General features: G+C 39.7%; 1 protein-coding gene across 5 annotated transcripts in view; it reads right to left on the bottom strand.

Moving 5' to 3' along the window:
* Positions 1–13,755, bottom strand: part of FRYL (FRY like transcription coactivator) — a 153,235-nt gene that overhangs the window by 114,569 nt on the left and 24,911 nt on the right. For 3 of the 5 annotated variants that reach the window (XM_042872192.1, XM_042872193.1, XM_042872194.1), the window contains exon 1: positions 13,451–13,702. The exons of 1 other annotated variant lie outside the window; for it this stretch is intronic. In XM_042872192.1, the coding sequence (XP_042728126.1) occupies positions 13,451–13,628 (178 nt within the window). In that variant the 5' untranslated portion in view covers positions 13,629–13,702. Of the gene's footprint in view, positions 1–13,450; positions 13,703–13,755 lie in introns of those variants that run through there. One more of the 5 variants, XM_042872195.1, reaches the window with a different exon arrangement.

Below are 13,755 nucleotides of genomic sequence, written 5' to 3'. Positions count from 1 at the left end.
GGCGGCGGGCCGGGGGCGGGGCCGGGCGGACGCGCCGGCGGGGGGCGCTCACCGCGGGACCCCTCCGTGCCGCCCCCGGCCCGGCTCCCGCAGAGAGGAACCGCGCTGCCACCGCGGTCCCCTCTCGGAAAGGGAAGGCGAGAGGCGGGGGCCACGCGCGCACGCTGCCGTAACTTCTCGCGGCTGCTTTCGGCCGGCCAACGAAAGGCCCCTTTCCAGCCCGTTCTCACCCTACCTCAAACCATACGGGAGTATGAAAAGCTGTCTGCGGTTTGCCGAGTTTTAAATACAACTTCCAACCCATGTAACAATTAGAGCATTAGATATGATGCCATTAAACGCTAAGCGCCAAGCACTGCTCCGTACAGCGCAGGATGAGCCCAGCAGAACGGCAGCACCGCGCACAGATCGCTGCAGCACCGGCTGCCCGCAGCAGGTGCGGGAGGGCCGCTGGCCGAGAAGTTGACTCACACACCGCAGTCCAGCTAAAATGCATCACACAGGAGCCCAGCACACGCTCCACTAAACCTGCTTTAAAGCCATCAAAAAACCCTGCAGCCCCTACGCTGTATGAGAAGTAAAGCAGCCGGGAGGATGGAGTCACATACACAGCCCCCTTCAAAGGCTGTCTGTAAGAACGGCGCACATCCCATACTTAAAAGCATTTTTATCTGCCATATAAATTGCTCAGTCCATGCAGCCTGCTTCTTACTGCACGCAGAGCGAGCACCACTTTAGGACACTGCATCAACCTTTCTTTCACCACTCAATTCAGGTAATACTATCCAGCCTTGTGCCTCCCATTACCTCATACTCATTTTTCATCACCTCTCTTATGAGCGCATTCAGAGTCATACTTCAAGCATTTCATTCTTCTCTTACTAAATAAGAAAAAAAGAGTTTGTATTTCATTATTAGTGAGATATAAAGGTCAAATTTTGGAACTGGCTGATGAACTTCACCACTAATTTGAAAGGCTGTATTAATTATGGTTAGTCTCTGACTGCCTTTAACACTGGGCTACAGAGAGTTCTTCAAAGAGGGCCTTGTTAACAGCACACATTCCAAAATCATGAGCCAACTCTCCCGGCACCTCAAAAATAATGACTTTTTAAAATACACTCTGGGTTCTTTGTACTTGCACCACCACCACTAAGCTTTTATTCTGTAAATTATTAGCACCAGATACTTAATAAAAAACAATCACTAATCCCAGTGTTCCACCTCCCAGAGCCCTGTTAAGAAGAGCTGCCAGTGGTTCTGCATAGCGGTGTTTTAAGAGTGAATGGAAGTCAGAAAATATATTTCAGATTGTGCATTTGTCTGCGATAACAGTGTGTGTGCTCAAGCAAGTTATATGGCCTTCCCCCATGGCACCTGATTACTTCTGGTAGGTGTTCTCCTCAAGGAAAATAACAATTACTTTTAAATACAGTTAGCTCACCATTAGCCCATTAAGAACTTCTAAGATGCTAAGAGTACTTTTGTTCTTGTACGTACAAAGCAGCATAAGCTTTCCCAGATACTTCAATAGAGAGACTGAATGCTGGGAATACTCAATATTAGAAACAAAAATATTGAAAATAAATATGTCTTAAGGCTATATACATATGACATATCCATATACATTTAACAAGAGGGGAAACGCATCTGTCAGTATCAGCAATATCACAAGCACCACTGCGATAAGCACGATCGCGTTATCACTTTTACAAGCCTTCTAACATTTTCTCTTCTTCACAACCTCAACTTCTATGTTCTTTATTATCAAAGGTGTATAGATGACAACTACTGCAACTTTGGACTTTATGGTTTCTGTTTAGCCAGTGAGTTAATATACCCACTATAAACTAGAATAAGATTTCAAGATAAATCACAAAATTTAAGATGTAACATTTATTTTACTTTTAACCGAATGAAGAACAGTAGAAGCAAAGAAAAACGTGTATTAAAAGCCCCTGAACCTTGCCAAGAACAGACAAGGCTAATTCAGTAAACAGAGCCCAATAAAACTCATTGCGTAGAGTTACGAGATATCATCATTATGCATTTCAAAACTGTGCAAGAAAACGTTATTTACAGCATCTCAAAACTGTGCAAGAAAATGTTATTTACAGCATCAATTCCTTTTATGATTTTTTTTTTTTTTAGGAGGAAAATTAAACAGACTTCTGGCCAGGAAATTACAATGTGTCTAAAACTGAGAGCAACAAGTATGTCTACTGTGGAAGTGTCTAGAAATATGTATCACTTTGCCATACATACATGGGAAGTCTTCCATAAGATACTTGGCCCACTACTTTATTACCTAGAGAGAAGATGGAAAAAGAGAGCAACTTTTATTTAACTAGGAGGCAAGAGCTTTGAACTGGAGCTGTTTCATGTAAGAAAAACAAATCAAAAAGAAATCCTCAACAAAATAAGGATATTGCTTGGCTGGAATTAGGAGTTCCATACAAAGTAGCAATTCACATGATTGCAATAAATGCATAGTTTATACACTGGTTCTGAAGTTTGCTAACCATTTGATACTGCACCAGTCATAATTTTCATTACTAAGAAGAGCAGACTACTATAAAATCAGCAAATGTCTCTGATATTTTCTCAAGACTCAAGGTGAGGCATACCAGTGAATGAGCACATTGACGCCAGTATGTTCTTTAAAGGAGAAGAATATGACTGCAGAAGTGCTAAGCAGAAGTACTCTATCAGCAACACAAGCTGTTTGCACTCCAGTGGAATAACTAACGCCAGCATCAGTTCACACCTTGCTCTTCTTCAGATACAAAAACGTTTCAGCAAAGAGGATGGCTAGAAGCAAACTGCTAGAAGCTGAGCCACTTCAGCAACAAGTCTGCTGACTTCACGCTGGAAACAACCCCATCCATACATCATGAAGTTCCCATGCAGTAAGCCCACAAGGTCTATGAAGTATTAGAGCATCCATTTGTGGTACTACTCTACTGTTCATGCACAGCACACTCAAAGTGCTGAACTGAATTCCTGTTTCAAGAAGGTATACCTTACAGATGTACTATTCAAAACAAGAAAAGAGTATGTGTGTTTTACAACCAGTACTAAAACACAGAAGAACTGTTCGGGGTGTTGCAAGCAGTATAGGATCCAAGCAGTATGAAAGACCAGACACTTATGCTACTGTCAGATAACAAAAGTTTCAAACTTCTTTTATTCATTGAGTTCAAAATTTTAATAAAAACATTTCTGGAGATATCAATATACTAGGACCAATTCATTTACTAAAAATGTGTATGCAAAGGAGGTATACAGCTTTCCTTTAATAGAGCAGCATTATGCCATTTTCTTGGAGCTACCTGGTAAAATTGCTAGCAAACATTTTGAATAACATAAACATACAAAAAAATAAGCACAGCATCTAATAGTTGTTATTTCTGCAGCTGCCAAAGCTCTGACTTGTGGTAAAGATCAAGATGCAAGACAAAAATCACATGTTCTCTTAGTATATAGGTAATATATATATATATACGTATACAATAATATTATATGGTTTACAGCATTGCTTCAGCCTCATCCCTATACTGTTATCAACGAGGATGGCAGAGATAACAGAATGTGATTTCTCTGCTTTCCCTTCCACAAAGTCACCTGCATTAATCATCCCAGCATAAATATTTCATTTTAAAAATACAGCTAAAGCCATTCTTTTAAGTTGCATTAAAAAAAAAAAAAAAATGAGAAGACAGTGTTGCTTCCAAGTTTCTTTGAGGTTTCCAGTCCTACTACATTCAACTTCAGGATGATACAGACTGACAGAAAATGCATAAAGACTAAACTACAAATAGTATTTCCTATTTAAAGTCAGTTACAACTACAAGTTTTCCAACCAGGTCTGGAAGGACACTGAAGATGCACAGATTTCTGACCAAACACAGCTGTTGAATGAGATCAAAGAGGATACTGTTAATATTTAACTTTTCCAGTAAGCAGAAGTCCATGTTCGTTACTGTAAAACACCTATGTTTATTACAGTAATCCTATCTTCAACCTTCCCTGTCTCCAAACTTAAAAAAAAAAAAAAAAAAAAAATCCTGAAAAATCAGACTGCTTTTCAAGCAGTTTAACAAAGAGTTTACCAACTTTGCAAAGGCTTTCACTAAACAGATTTCACTCTGGCCCTTCTTGAGAAATCAGGCTTTCCAGATCACTGAACAAGGAAGCAAATCAGTAATGAAAAGTTGCAGCGCTTCAGAAAAACCCAGCAGGCAGTTCTGAGATGTTAACTAATCTCTCTCAAAGAGAAAACACAACAGGTGAAGCAATACACAAAGCCATAGCTGTTACCATATTTCATATATTTAACAAATCCAAGTTTCTTGATTTTCATGGTCATCTTTGCTGTTAAAAATGTACAGAACCCCAGAGTTTCTACTGCCTCCCAGATGCTCAATTTTCACTTTTCACAACCACAAAATAAACTTTAAAGGTACAGACTGACTGGTATGGTTCTGTATCAAACCACCAGAAATAGCTGCCTGAAAATGTGCTGAAGGTTCTATAACATGCCAGTCTTCTTACTGTGTACCAATACAGGTATATTATACCAATACAGTATACCAATGCACTGCTTTTGGAGAACTAGCATTCAAGTTTTCACCAACCCTTTTAAATGAAAACTGGGAACAGTTTTGAGACTACACTGAAAATCCCTGCTTAGTTGCTGGGCATTTAAATGGATAGAGCAGGGAAAGGCTTAACTCTGTTACCCTACAAGGCCTGAGGACAACTGTTAGGAATCAGTTATGTTTCTATTTTTGTTGCTCCTCCCAAGCTGCTAAAAGTCTGTGCCGCTTCTACAGCAAACATCTTATTTGCATTATGGAAATACAGAAAGTATTGAGGGAAAAGCAAACAAACAAACAATGAAAAACATATAAATAAACTCGGGACTCATCCAGAAGTTTTTGTGGTTTGCTTTTTTGTTTGTTGGTTAAGTATTAGTAATCAGAGTAAAGTCCCAATTTCCTAGGGCTCACAAGAGCAACAGTGTTCTCTAACGCAGGCTGCAGGATACAGCAAGTTGTTCCACCTTTGCCACAGAGATGAGTGTTGGCAGGCCCTGAAGAGCTGCTCTGGGTGTCCCTGCTAAGGCTGCTCACCTGCATGAGTACACCAGCTCCAGGCAGTGCCACACAGGGCACGTCGGCCCAAGAGGCTGCACAGCTGGCAGGGCTGAGGCAGTGCCCACACACACGAGGTGAGGGCTTTGGGAGCTCTGCCTGGAAACAGCAGAGAGACAGCAAGGCCAAAGCACAGGCAACCAGTTTTCTCTTCATGTTTTAAATCCATGAAAATGCCATTATTAATGTTTTAATTACCAGGCAGGAGCATAAGGAGCTCTGCTCGTCAATATTACATAAAAATATAAATAAAGTCACTAATACAGCATTCTTCTTAATTAAACCAAAATAGCACATTTCCTCACTCCAAAGGCACACTGCTGAATTACAGTGCATAATTACAGTGCATTTTTTAAGGCAGGATTCAAGCATTTAAGCATTTTTAAGGCTAACTATTACAGCTTTCCCATATCACTGAAACACCAGATGCTCCTGCAGCAATGTGAAGCAGCAGTACAAACCAGAAACTCTTAGGACTGAGAAAAAGGTAACTAACAGATCTGAGACTTAATTTTAACTCTCAAATCAGTTTAACAGAATTTGTACAAGATACTATTTCTATACCTTTCACCTTCCTGCTTTATGGAAAAGCGAGAAAAGAAACAAAAAATCAGAAAGGGAGAAAATGGGAAACAACAACAAACCCAAAAGCACAGCTGAACGCAACAGTTGGATCCTAATCTCACCTAACAAACACTAAAAGTTTACAACAAAGCCACTGTTGTCTGGAAGTTCTGCAAACAGTCCACGGCACAAAGTCCTCTGCAGGGCCCCAGCCGGAGCGGTACAATATAGCCTCTATAAGCAAGATGCATCTGGCACCTGTGCCCGACGCTGGGTGAGGCCCCGCGGCAGCTCTGAAGCTTATCGCCTTATCAGGAGCCCTGCGCACTGCTCCCCGTGTGCTCACCTGTGGCTGGTGTGACACAGCAAATGGGAAAGGACAGCACCAGCACCCCACTGCCATCTCTGCTAGTGCACAGAAAGTGCACAACTGGCATTGAGTGGCCAAAACGTATTCAAGACAAGTGGAAAACATCCTGAAGATGTTTTTCATTCATGGAACTGGCTGCTCTGTCAATCGCATTATTTCTCAATGGAGATTTAGCCAAACACCACCTTGTAATTGACATTAACGTGCTAGCTTTCTAAAAACACAGCCTACCCATGAATGTATGTGGCATAATTACATCAACTTCTGGGCAAATTAAAATATTCACTTCTGCAATACCTCTTCCACAGAACAACAATTTAGTCTCCGGCTCAAATTTCCAAAAAATAAAAGCATCTTTACATTATCTCTCACCAGGAGAAAACAACATGCTGGAGAATGAACATGTTACCAGCTGCTCATTTTTCTGTTCTTCCTGCTTACCTTTTTCCTGCTTTCAAGTTAAAAAATACTTTAAAATCAAAAGCATTCTTCTTCATCCAGTCATATTCCCAAAGAAATAACAAAAAAAAGGTTCACCCCAGTGCACCTTAAAGATGCAAAGAGACAATACATGAGGTTTGGAGTCAGTGTCTAACATAACTGTGCAACAGCATCCTCTTGGTTAAAAATAAATAAATAAGCAGCAACAACAAAACACGATGATGATGAAATTTCTGCAAGCTCAATTTGCCAGACTGCTCTTGTCAGTAAGCAGCTAGCATTAAGGGGCTACGGAATTAAAATTAATTACACAGAATCATTCTGTAAGGGGCATCCCAGAGCTTACAAAGTGAGGGTAAGCCAAGTCCTGCACAGCTGCAACATCTTACAGGAGCTGGCTGCACTCAGGAACTTCATATCTTCACAGAGTATCATTGCTGAAAGGATCAGGCTTTCTGAAAACCACTCCCCGTTAGCTTTCCTCCTCAAATCAGTAGTGCACCAGGATTTCTCCTAAAAGTATCCTTCCTTTACAAACATACCCAGCAAAAACTTTAGACTTAGAGTAAGCCAGCCCAGAAAAATAGACCTGTGAGGGGTTTCTGTTTACAGGGACCTGTTGTAATTTGGCAAGGAGCAAGAAGATGCATTTGGAATAAACAGATGAGACCATGAGCACTACTTCCCAAATCACAGGTATTCCTCACTAACACTTAAAAATTGAGAAAAATATACTCCTAACTGGAAAATGTACTCATGACTTGCTTCAAGGGCAACTGAACCCAGTGCTTTCACATGCACGAAGAACATCATTTACTGAAAGAGGAAAGCCTTTGAAATCAGCCATTTATCAGATGAAATACTTCAAATTATTTTCTGTTAGTTTGGACCCACATAACACTTTTCAGAGGAAAAACATATAAACTTTGCAATTACGGAACAAAGAGCATTCTATTATTTAAAAGCTTAAAAAAAAGAACAAACCAGCAATGTGGAAGTCTACAAATCAAGACAGCAGGCTAGCAGAAGCAAAGCCAGCTGAAATGGCCCAGGGCCACCAGAAGGACCATGTATTATTGAGGGAAGTCATGCAATTGTCCCCCTCTGCTTTGCCCTTGTAGGCCCCATCTGGAGAACTGCATCCAAGTCTGGAGGTCCCAGCACAAGAAAGATGCAGTGCTGTGGGAGCAGGCCTACAGGAGGGCTACTCATAGGGACTGAATTTAAGTCTACACTGCTGATATCACTGCTATGTAATCTCTATAGGTAAGTGCCGATTTTATCCTGCTGGTAAATACTCCATTGACCTTGGAGAGTTATAGGAGCATCGTTCTGGATTTTTAAACACCGTGAAATTTTAATGTATTTTAAAGGAAAATTGTTTTATATTTAATGCCTCTGTAAAATACAATTTTTATTACGTACGCTGTCTGTCCTTTACAGATTCTACCCTGGGGTTGGGAAGACACACAGAACAGCTACTCCAAAAGTAACGCCTATTGCTTTATTATGTTGACCCATGATACCAGAGGCAGATGTAGGTGATGCGGCAAAAGGGGCTGAACCTTCCCATTAATTTCCTATTGCATTCTGTTGCCAGGAGACCAATGGCAGCAGAGGGGCAATCAAACAAAACAGCAGCTGACACTGAAACGCATATGAAGCAAAAGCTGAATTACTTCATGCAGAAAAAATTGCATCCACTGACGTTCACCAACACTTGCTGAATGTTTATAAAGACCAAACAGTGCATGTGAGCACAATGAAGTGGTGGTTCACCTCCACTAGGTGCCATTTGTTACAAGCGTGACACACAGACTCTTGTTCATTCTTGGTGAAAATGCACAGCTAACAGTGGGGACTATTTGAAAAAAAATCTGCTTTGCAGCTGAGAATTTGCTCTATCAAGCAGTATTATTGTGCTATCTGAATCTGTTGTAGCTTTCAACCGTCTTGGTGAAAAGTAATTTCAGACTAATTAGGGAAAGGTGTTTTTTCTATATTGAAACAACTCCCCTTTTAACTGCATTATCCTGAAGAACTAGTCTAAAGAAAACATTTTTAAGAATATTTGCAGCATAACATAGCTTTGGTTTTGTTTTAGCTCAATTGAAGGGGCTTCTCATTACTTTTTCAATTTAAATATTTTTTGCAGAACAGAAAGAAAAAGAGAAGGAAAGAAAACAGCTTGAACATCAGGATTGTTGATCTTCATTTCCTAAACCTGCTGTTGGTTCATTCTCGTAGTACTCTGGTATGGTGCCTATCAGTTGGTACTGGGAGGGAAGGATGGCTACCTGTTGGTTTAGCAAGTTTGAACCATCCCCCACTTAGACCTAGGCACACCTAGGTGTGCACCAGGAACACCATAGATGAATATATAGTACAACTGTACAGATGGAAGAGTACAATCTCCTTTTTAAAGCAGTGAGCCATTACATTGGTTCAGCTGTCAAATAGAACTACAGTAACACTTAAGCTTCAGAAAACCTTTTAAGAGCCTCAAGGCCAGAAAACAATGTATTATAAGATCAGTGCAATGTATTACTGGTATTACCTTTGCATTGAAAACAATGCAGAGTTAATCTATGATAGCATATAAAAAAACGTGTAAACACTGTTCACTGTATGTCAGAGGAAGACATTACATCCTCATTAAATCTATATAAGTACCTTTAGGTATGAAGAAACAGCCTTTCAGATATACTTCTGAGTCATTCTGACACTAATCTTGAAGGAAGAAGCAAGTCAAAACTACTGTGTTGTTCTTTGGAATGATGTAAAGAGTTTGGTAAGCAAAGAAAAACAAAAACACACTCGAGGAAATGAGGAGTATTATCCATTATTTATCTGCTGTGAATTCATCCATGCTCATTATTCAGATGAAACAGAGTCAACTGTGCTAAAAGTGTATTAGGTGTACAGCCAAGTATGCAACAAAAGATTCAGGTCTGTTTTAAAAGGCATGCTGTATAGTTCTAAACTTTATTACAGTCCATTATTGATTCAGTCCTAAGCAAACGCCCTACTTAAACATTCACTCAGTGGTAGGAATTACAGAGTCGTTTGTATCTGCTTTTAAGTACTAATATGAAAAAGGGATCATCACCACACCTAAAATAAAGCTCTGGAGAGATGCTTATGATCCTACTTATTTAAAATATTTAAAAGTTCATTTTCCACAGATCGATCTATTAAAAACAGGTGGCATCCAGAAGGTGACTGCCACCTGCAATGGCCAGCCATGCAGTGCTGTCCCCACTACTGACCAAAGAGGCCTCTGATCAGTTGATTCACCTCAAAAACATACATTAAACAACAGGATACATTAAAAATAAATAAAAATCTCTTGTTCTGCTGCAAAAGGCTTCAAGACAAGGCTCCAGAGGCCCTTAAGAAATGTTCCATATTACTTCTCATGGAAAATATACGTAGAAGAATTTCCTGGGGCATTACTCAAGCAAAACAATGCTATCTACAACGATAAGAGAACAGGAGAGAGGTTTAGAGATTTTTATGTCAATAGCATTCTGGATCCCAAGCAGTATTACCAAACAGTCTCACTGTAAACAAGACACAAACAGAGAATGAAGGGAAGAAGGACAAAACAGCAGTGGTGCTCAGTTGCCTACTAACCAATCTAGCACCAACAGAAATTCAGAACGTGGATCCCAAACCCAACTTTTATTCCAGATAGATGCTTCCTAGACATCCTCTGCTGTCTGGGACTGCTCAGGGCATCACCAGAGAGCCGACACAGGGATGCTGCTCAGGGGCAGTCCACATCTACCCAGCTGCTGCTGTTAGTCCCTTCAAGAGGATACTCTCCGCTGCTCATTTCTTTACCACCAACAGCTTATTTCTGCCTCTTTAGCAGAGGCATTTGAAGGGAAACAGGATTGATGCTTGCAGGAGACATTTTCCATACACAGAAATGATGTGGACACGAAGCAGTGAGAACACTTGCTCACCAACAAATTCAAAAGTTTTGGGGTGGTTACTGCAGATTTGACTTGAGCAGCTTGTCATAACACCTGTTCCACAACCTCAGCTGCCCTGCCTTACAACCCAGCCCTGAAGTGAGCGCATCACATGCTGCAGGTACAGCTGTTAGGAGCCCACCTGCACAGAGCAGCCAGAGCAGTCACCTTCCTTAACACTGCAACAGGAAGAATATGAAAACGTTGACAGATGCATGTCTGCACGTGTACATGTCTGCATGTATTTTTTGTAATCATCTATATGAGAATACCTTCTGTAGATTCTCCAGATCCCCTCTTTGCTTGATGCAAATTGTACCTTTCTGTAGAGAGACTATTGCAACAAAGTTTTTAAATGGAGAACTCTTAAATGCTACTGCAAATTTAGAAGAACCACGTGTACTTTTACCACTACCGTTTACATGTTGTTACACATACAATCATATGCAAATACTTCAAGTAAAATTTTTTTCCAGTTCCACAAAACCAACAAATTTCAAAAGACAGCTATGAAAGATTTTGAAAAAGCTCTTGAAAGTATTCTGACAGATGCTATGTATCATTTTAAAAGATACATATTCACAGAGCACAGATAAATTTATAAGCCCTTGCTTTTTGCTATAAGCCGAAGTACAAGCCAATTCAGTTCATGTTTTGGACTGCAATACTAATATGCCTTAATCTAGAAAGAAAGAATTCATCTCCTGAATTCCATACAAAATCCTTAAGTCAGATATACGCTGGCAAGTCTTGTTTTTTGGTTTCTTTTTTTTTTTTTTTGTTATTGTTGTTGCTCTTCTGTTGTTGCTTTTAACAACCTCCTAGAAGTAGTTACCAGACTCCAAATTTCAGCTAGATTCCTATTCATACAAAAACATTCCTAAGTAAAAAAACAAAAGGTATGGGAGGGGGAAAAAAAGCATAAAACACCACCATCACCAAAAGAAACTCAAATTCAACTGTACCGACTGAACAACAAAATTTAGCTTTAATCAAGCTCCCAAACAATATCAATACACTAAATTCTGTGGTGCAAAACCACCAACTCTGCTGACACTAAGCAACCATTTACAATTCATTTCTTTTTAATCATTCTCCTGCTTTGTTACCTGTTCCGTTGTCACCTGCCGCCTGCTGCACACCCAGCTGGTAAACACTGCAGTTCTTTTGCTCTATTCTAGAAGAGCAGTTCATTCCATTACCAAGATACAAAAATAGAAATAAGCAGATAATTTAAAGAGGATTCAGCTACTATCTGCTATGGTAAAAGCATGATCCCAGGACAGACTAAGTCTGCATTTTGCACATGTTGACATCACGCTATTAGATGACAGTGGTCAGAAACTACTGATGGGCAGAAATTCCTCCCTTGAATGACCTTTTGACAAATACTTAATGAGCAGGAAAGGAAAAGTCACCTTCAACTGTAGGATTGGTGTGTTGTTTATTATACTCATTCACTCAGCTATCAAGAAAACTGTTGAACAAGGTTAGATGGAAGCGTCTGTTTTGACTACAAGCTTCAGCTACAGCATTTCATTTTAGGTTGGCACAAAGACAACTCTGAGTGTTCTTAAATTATAACTGAAGTTATAACATTTGAAATAAAATATAATGCATACTTTTAAGTATCAAAGAATACCATACTGTAGCATAAAAGCAAAATTGGCAAGATATGCCTATGGAGATATTTAAGATGCGCACTTCACAGTGATACACAACTTTAAATCTCATTGCATTTAAAGGCAAACATAAGCTCAAACATGACTAAAAGAACACGAGTTTCTAATCAGAGTTGTCAATCATATAGGCTACAGCCATTTTAACAGACCTTATTCTGCACAAAGCCTTCAACAGTCCACATATTTATTATTCATTCCAATACGCTACACAAATTGTTCCTGCCTGTAAATTAAAACTGTCCCAGCTTTCTTCAACTGCTGATGTTAAGTGTCTGACACATTTAAACATATATAACATTTATATTACAACCAGAAAAGCTAAGAAAAGTGTAAGGAAATTAATTCCATAGCTTAGACTAAGTTCACCACTCAACAGGATGAGTGCCACCACCTCCCATGTTTGCAGTTAGACACGTGAACATTTCAAGCCATACTAATTCATAAAAATAGCCACCATATAACAAAGGGTAAAAACAGCCATCAGAATCCAAGACCATAAAGCATCTATAATCTACTTGCATTTGACCTTTGGCTAAAAATGAAGTAAAACTAGATCTTCCACTGCAACTCAGCTGAACTGCCTGAAAAAGAAACATTAACTTACTCTTTGAGTTAAAACTCACTGTCATTTTCCTACCTGTAAAGGCCTAAATACTACAAGTCTACTAATTACAATACAATAACTACTACTTAATACGGGCAAAACGGCCCATGATCCTTAATCAAAAATTCTATAAACATATTTATATCAAGTCTGAAATCTTCAAAACACTAAAAAAAAGGAAAGCATAATTTTTTTTTTTCTTTTTTTTTTTTTACATTTCAAAAAAGAAAAAACCTCTTAAAAGAAACACCTCAGAAAAAATGGGATTTCAGAAACAGGGAGAGAAAAGCTGGCACAGAACTTGAATCCTGCACAGCAGATGTATATCTGTCCAGCACACCTGTCTAGACACCTCCTAATGTCTACTCAGAGCTACGTTACAATTTCACAACTTTAATAGTGAAACGCATCTCCCCCTGCCCACAAAATCACAGGGGAGTATTATCAACAAGCACATGAAAAATCCTATAAAATTACTTCAAAACAGGTCACCAATATGACAGCGTGTCATTTTTAAAGGAGTTCTAAACCTAAGCAACACCATCATCACAGTGACTCTGATAAAGAAGCACTATTACAAAATCCATCTATTCAGCAAAGTAATTGTGACCTGCAGAAAGCTTAGTTATCAGCTGGATGGCACGGATACATACAGAAGTGAGGATGTGAAACATGTATCTCCTCGTCTTCATCTATTGTCTGTCCTAAGGAGAGCAGACTGACACGTCTCATCTTCAGCAGCCTTGGGGAGCTTTCACGCACAGAACTTCCAACATCCAACACAACATCTCCAGAAGCGACTGCAGGAACGATTTTTTTCAGGAATTCCATTTTTACCTGCCTTCTGTACGCTCAGAACTTACTTAAGCTGCACTTCACTGACTGCAGCTCTCACATGAACTTCCTTGAAGGCAGAGGTAGACTGACTGCGCACACGACTTCTTTCTCCCAGTGATGT

The sequence above is a fragment of the Lagopus leucura genome, unplaced genomic scaffold (genome assembly GCF_019238085.1).
Source record: "Lagopus leucura isolate 7727_CA_CO unplaced genomic scaffold, USGS_WTPT01 Super-Scaffold_100004, whole genome shotgun sequence".
Taxonomy (NCBI): Eukaryota; Metazoa; Chordata; class Aves; order Galliformes; family Phasianidae; genus Lagopus; species Lagopus leucura.
This window is presented reverse-complemented; position numbering and strand designations above follow the sequence as displayed.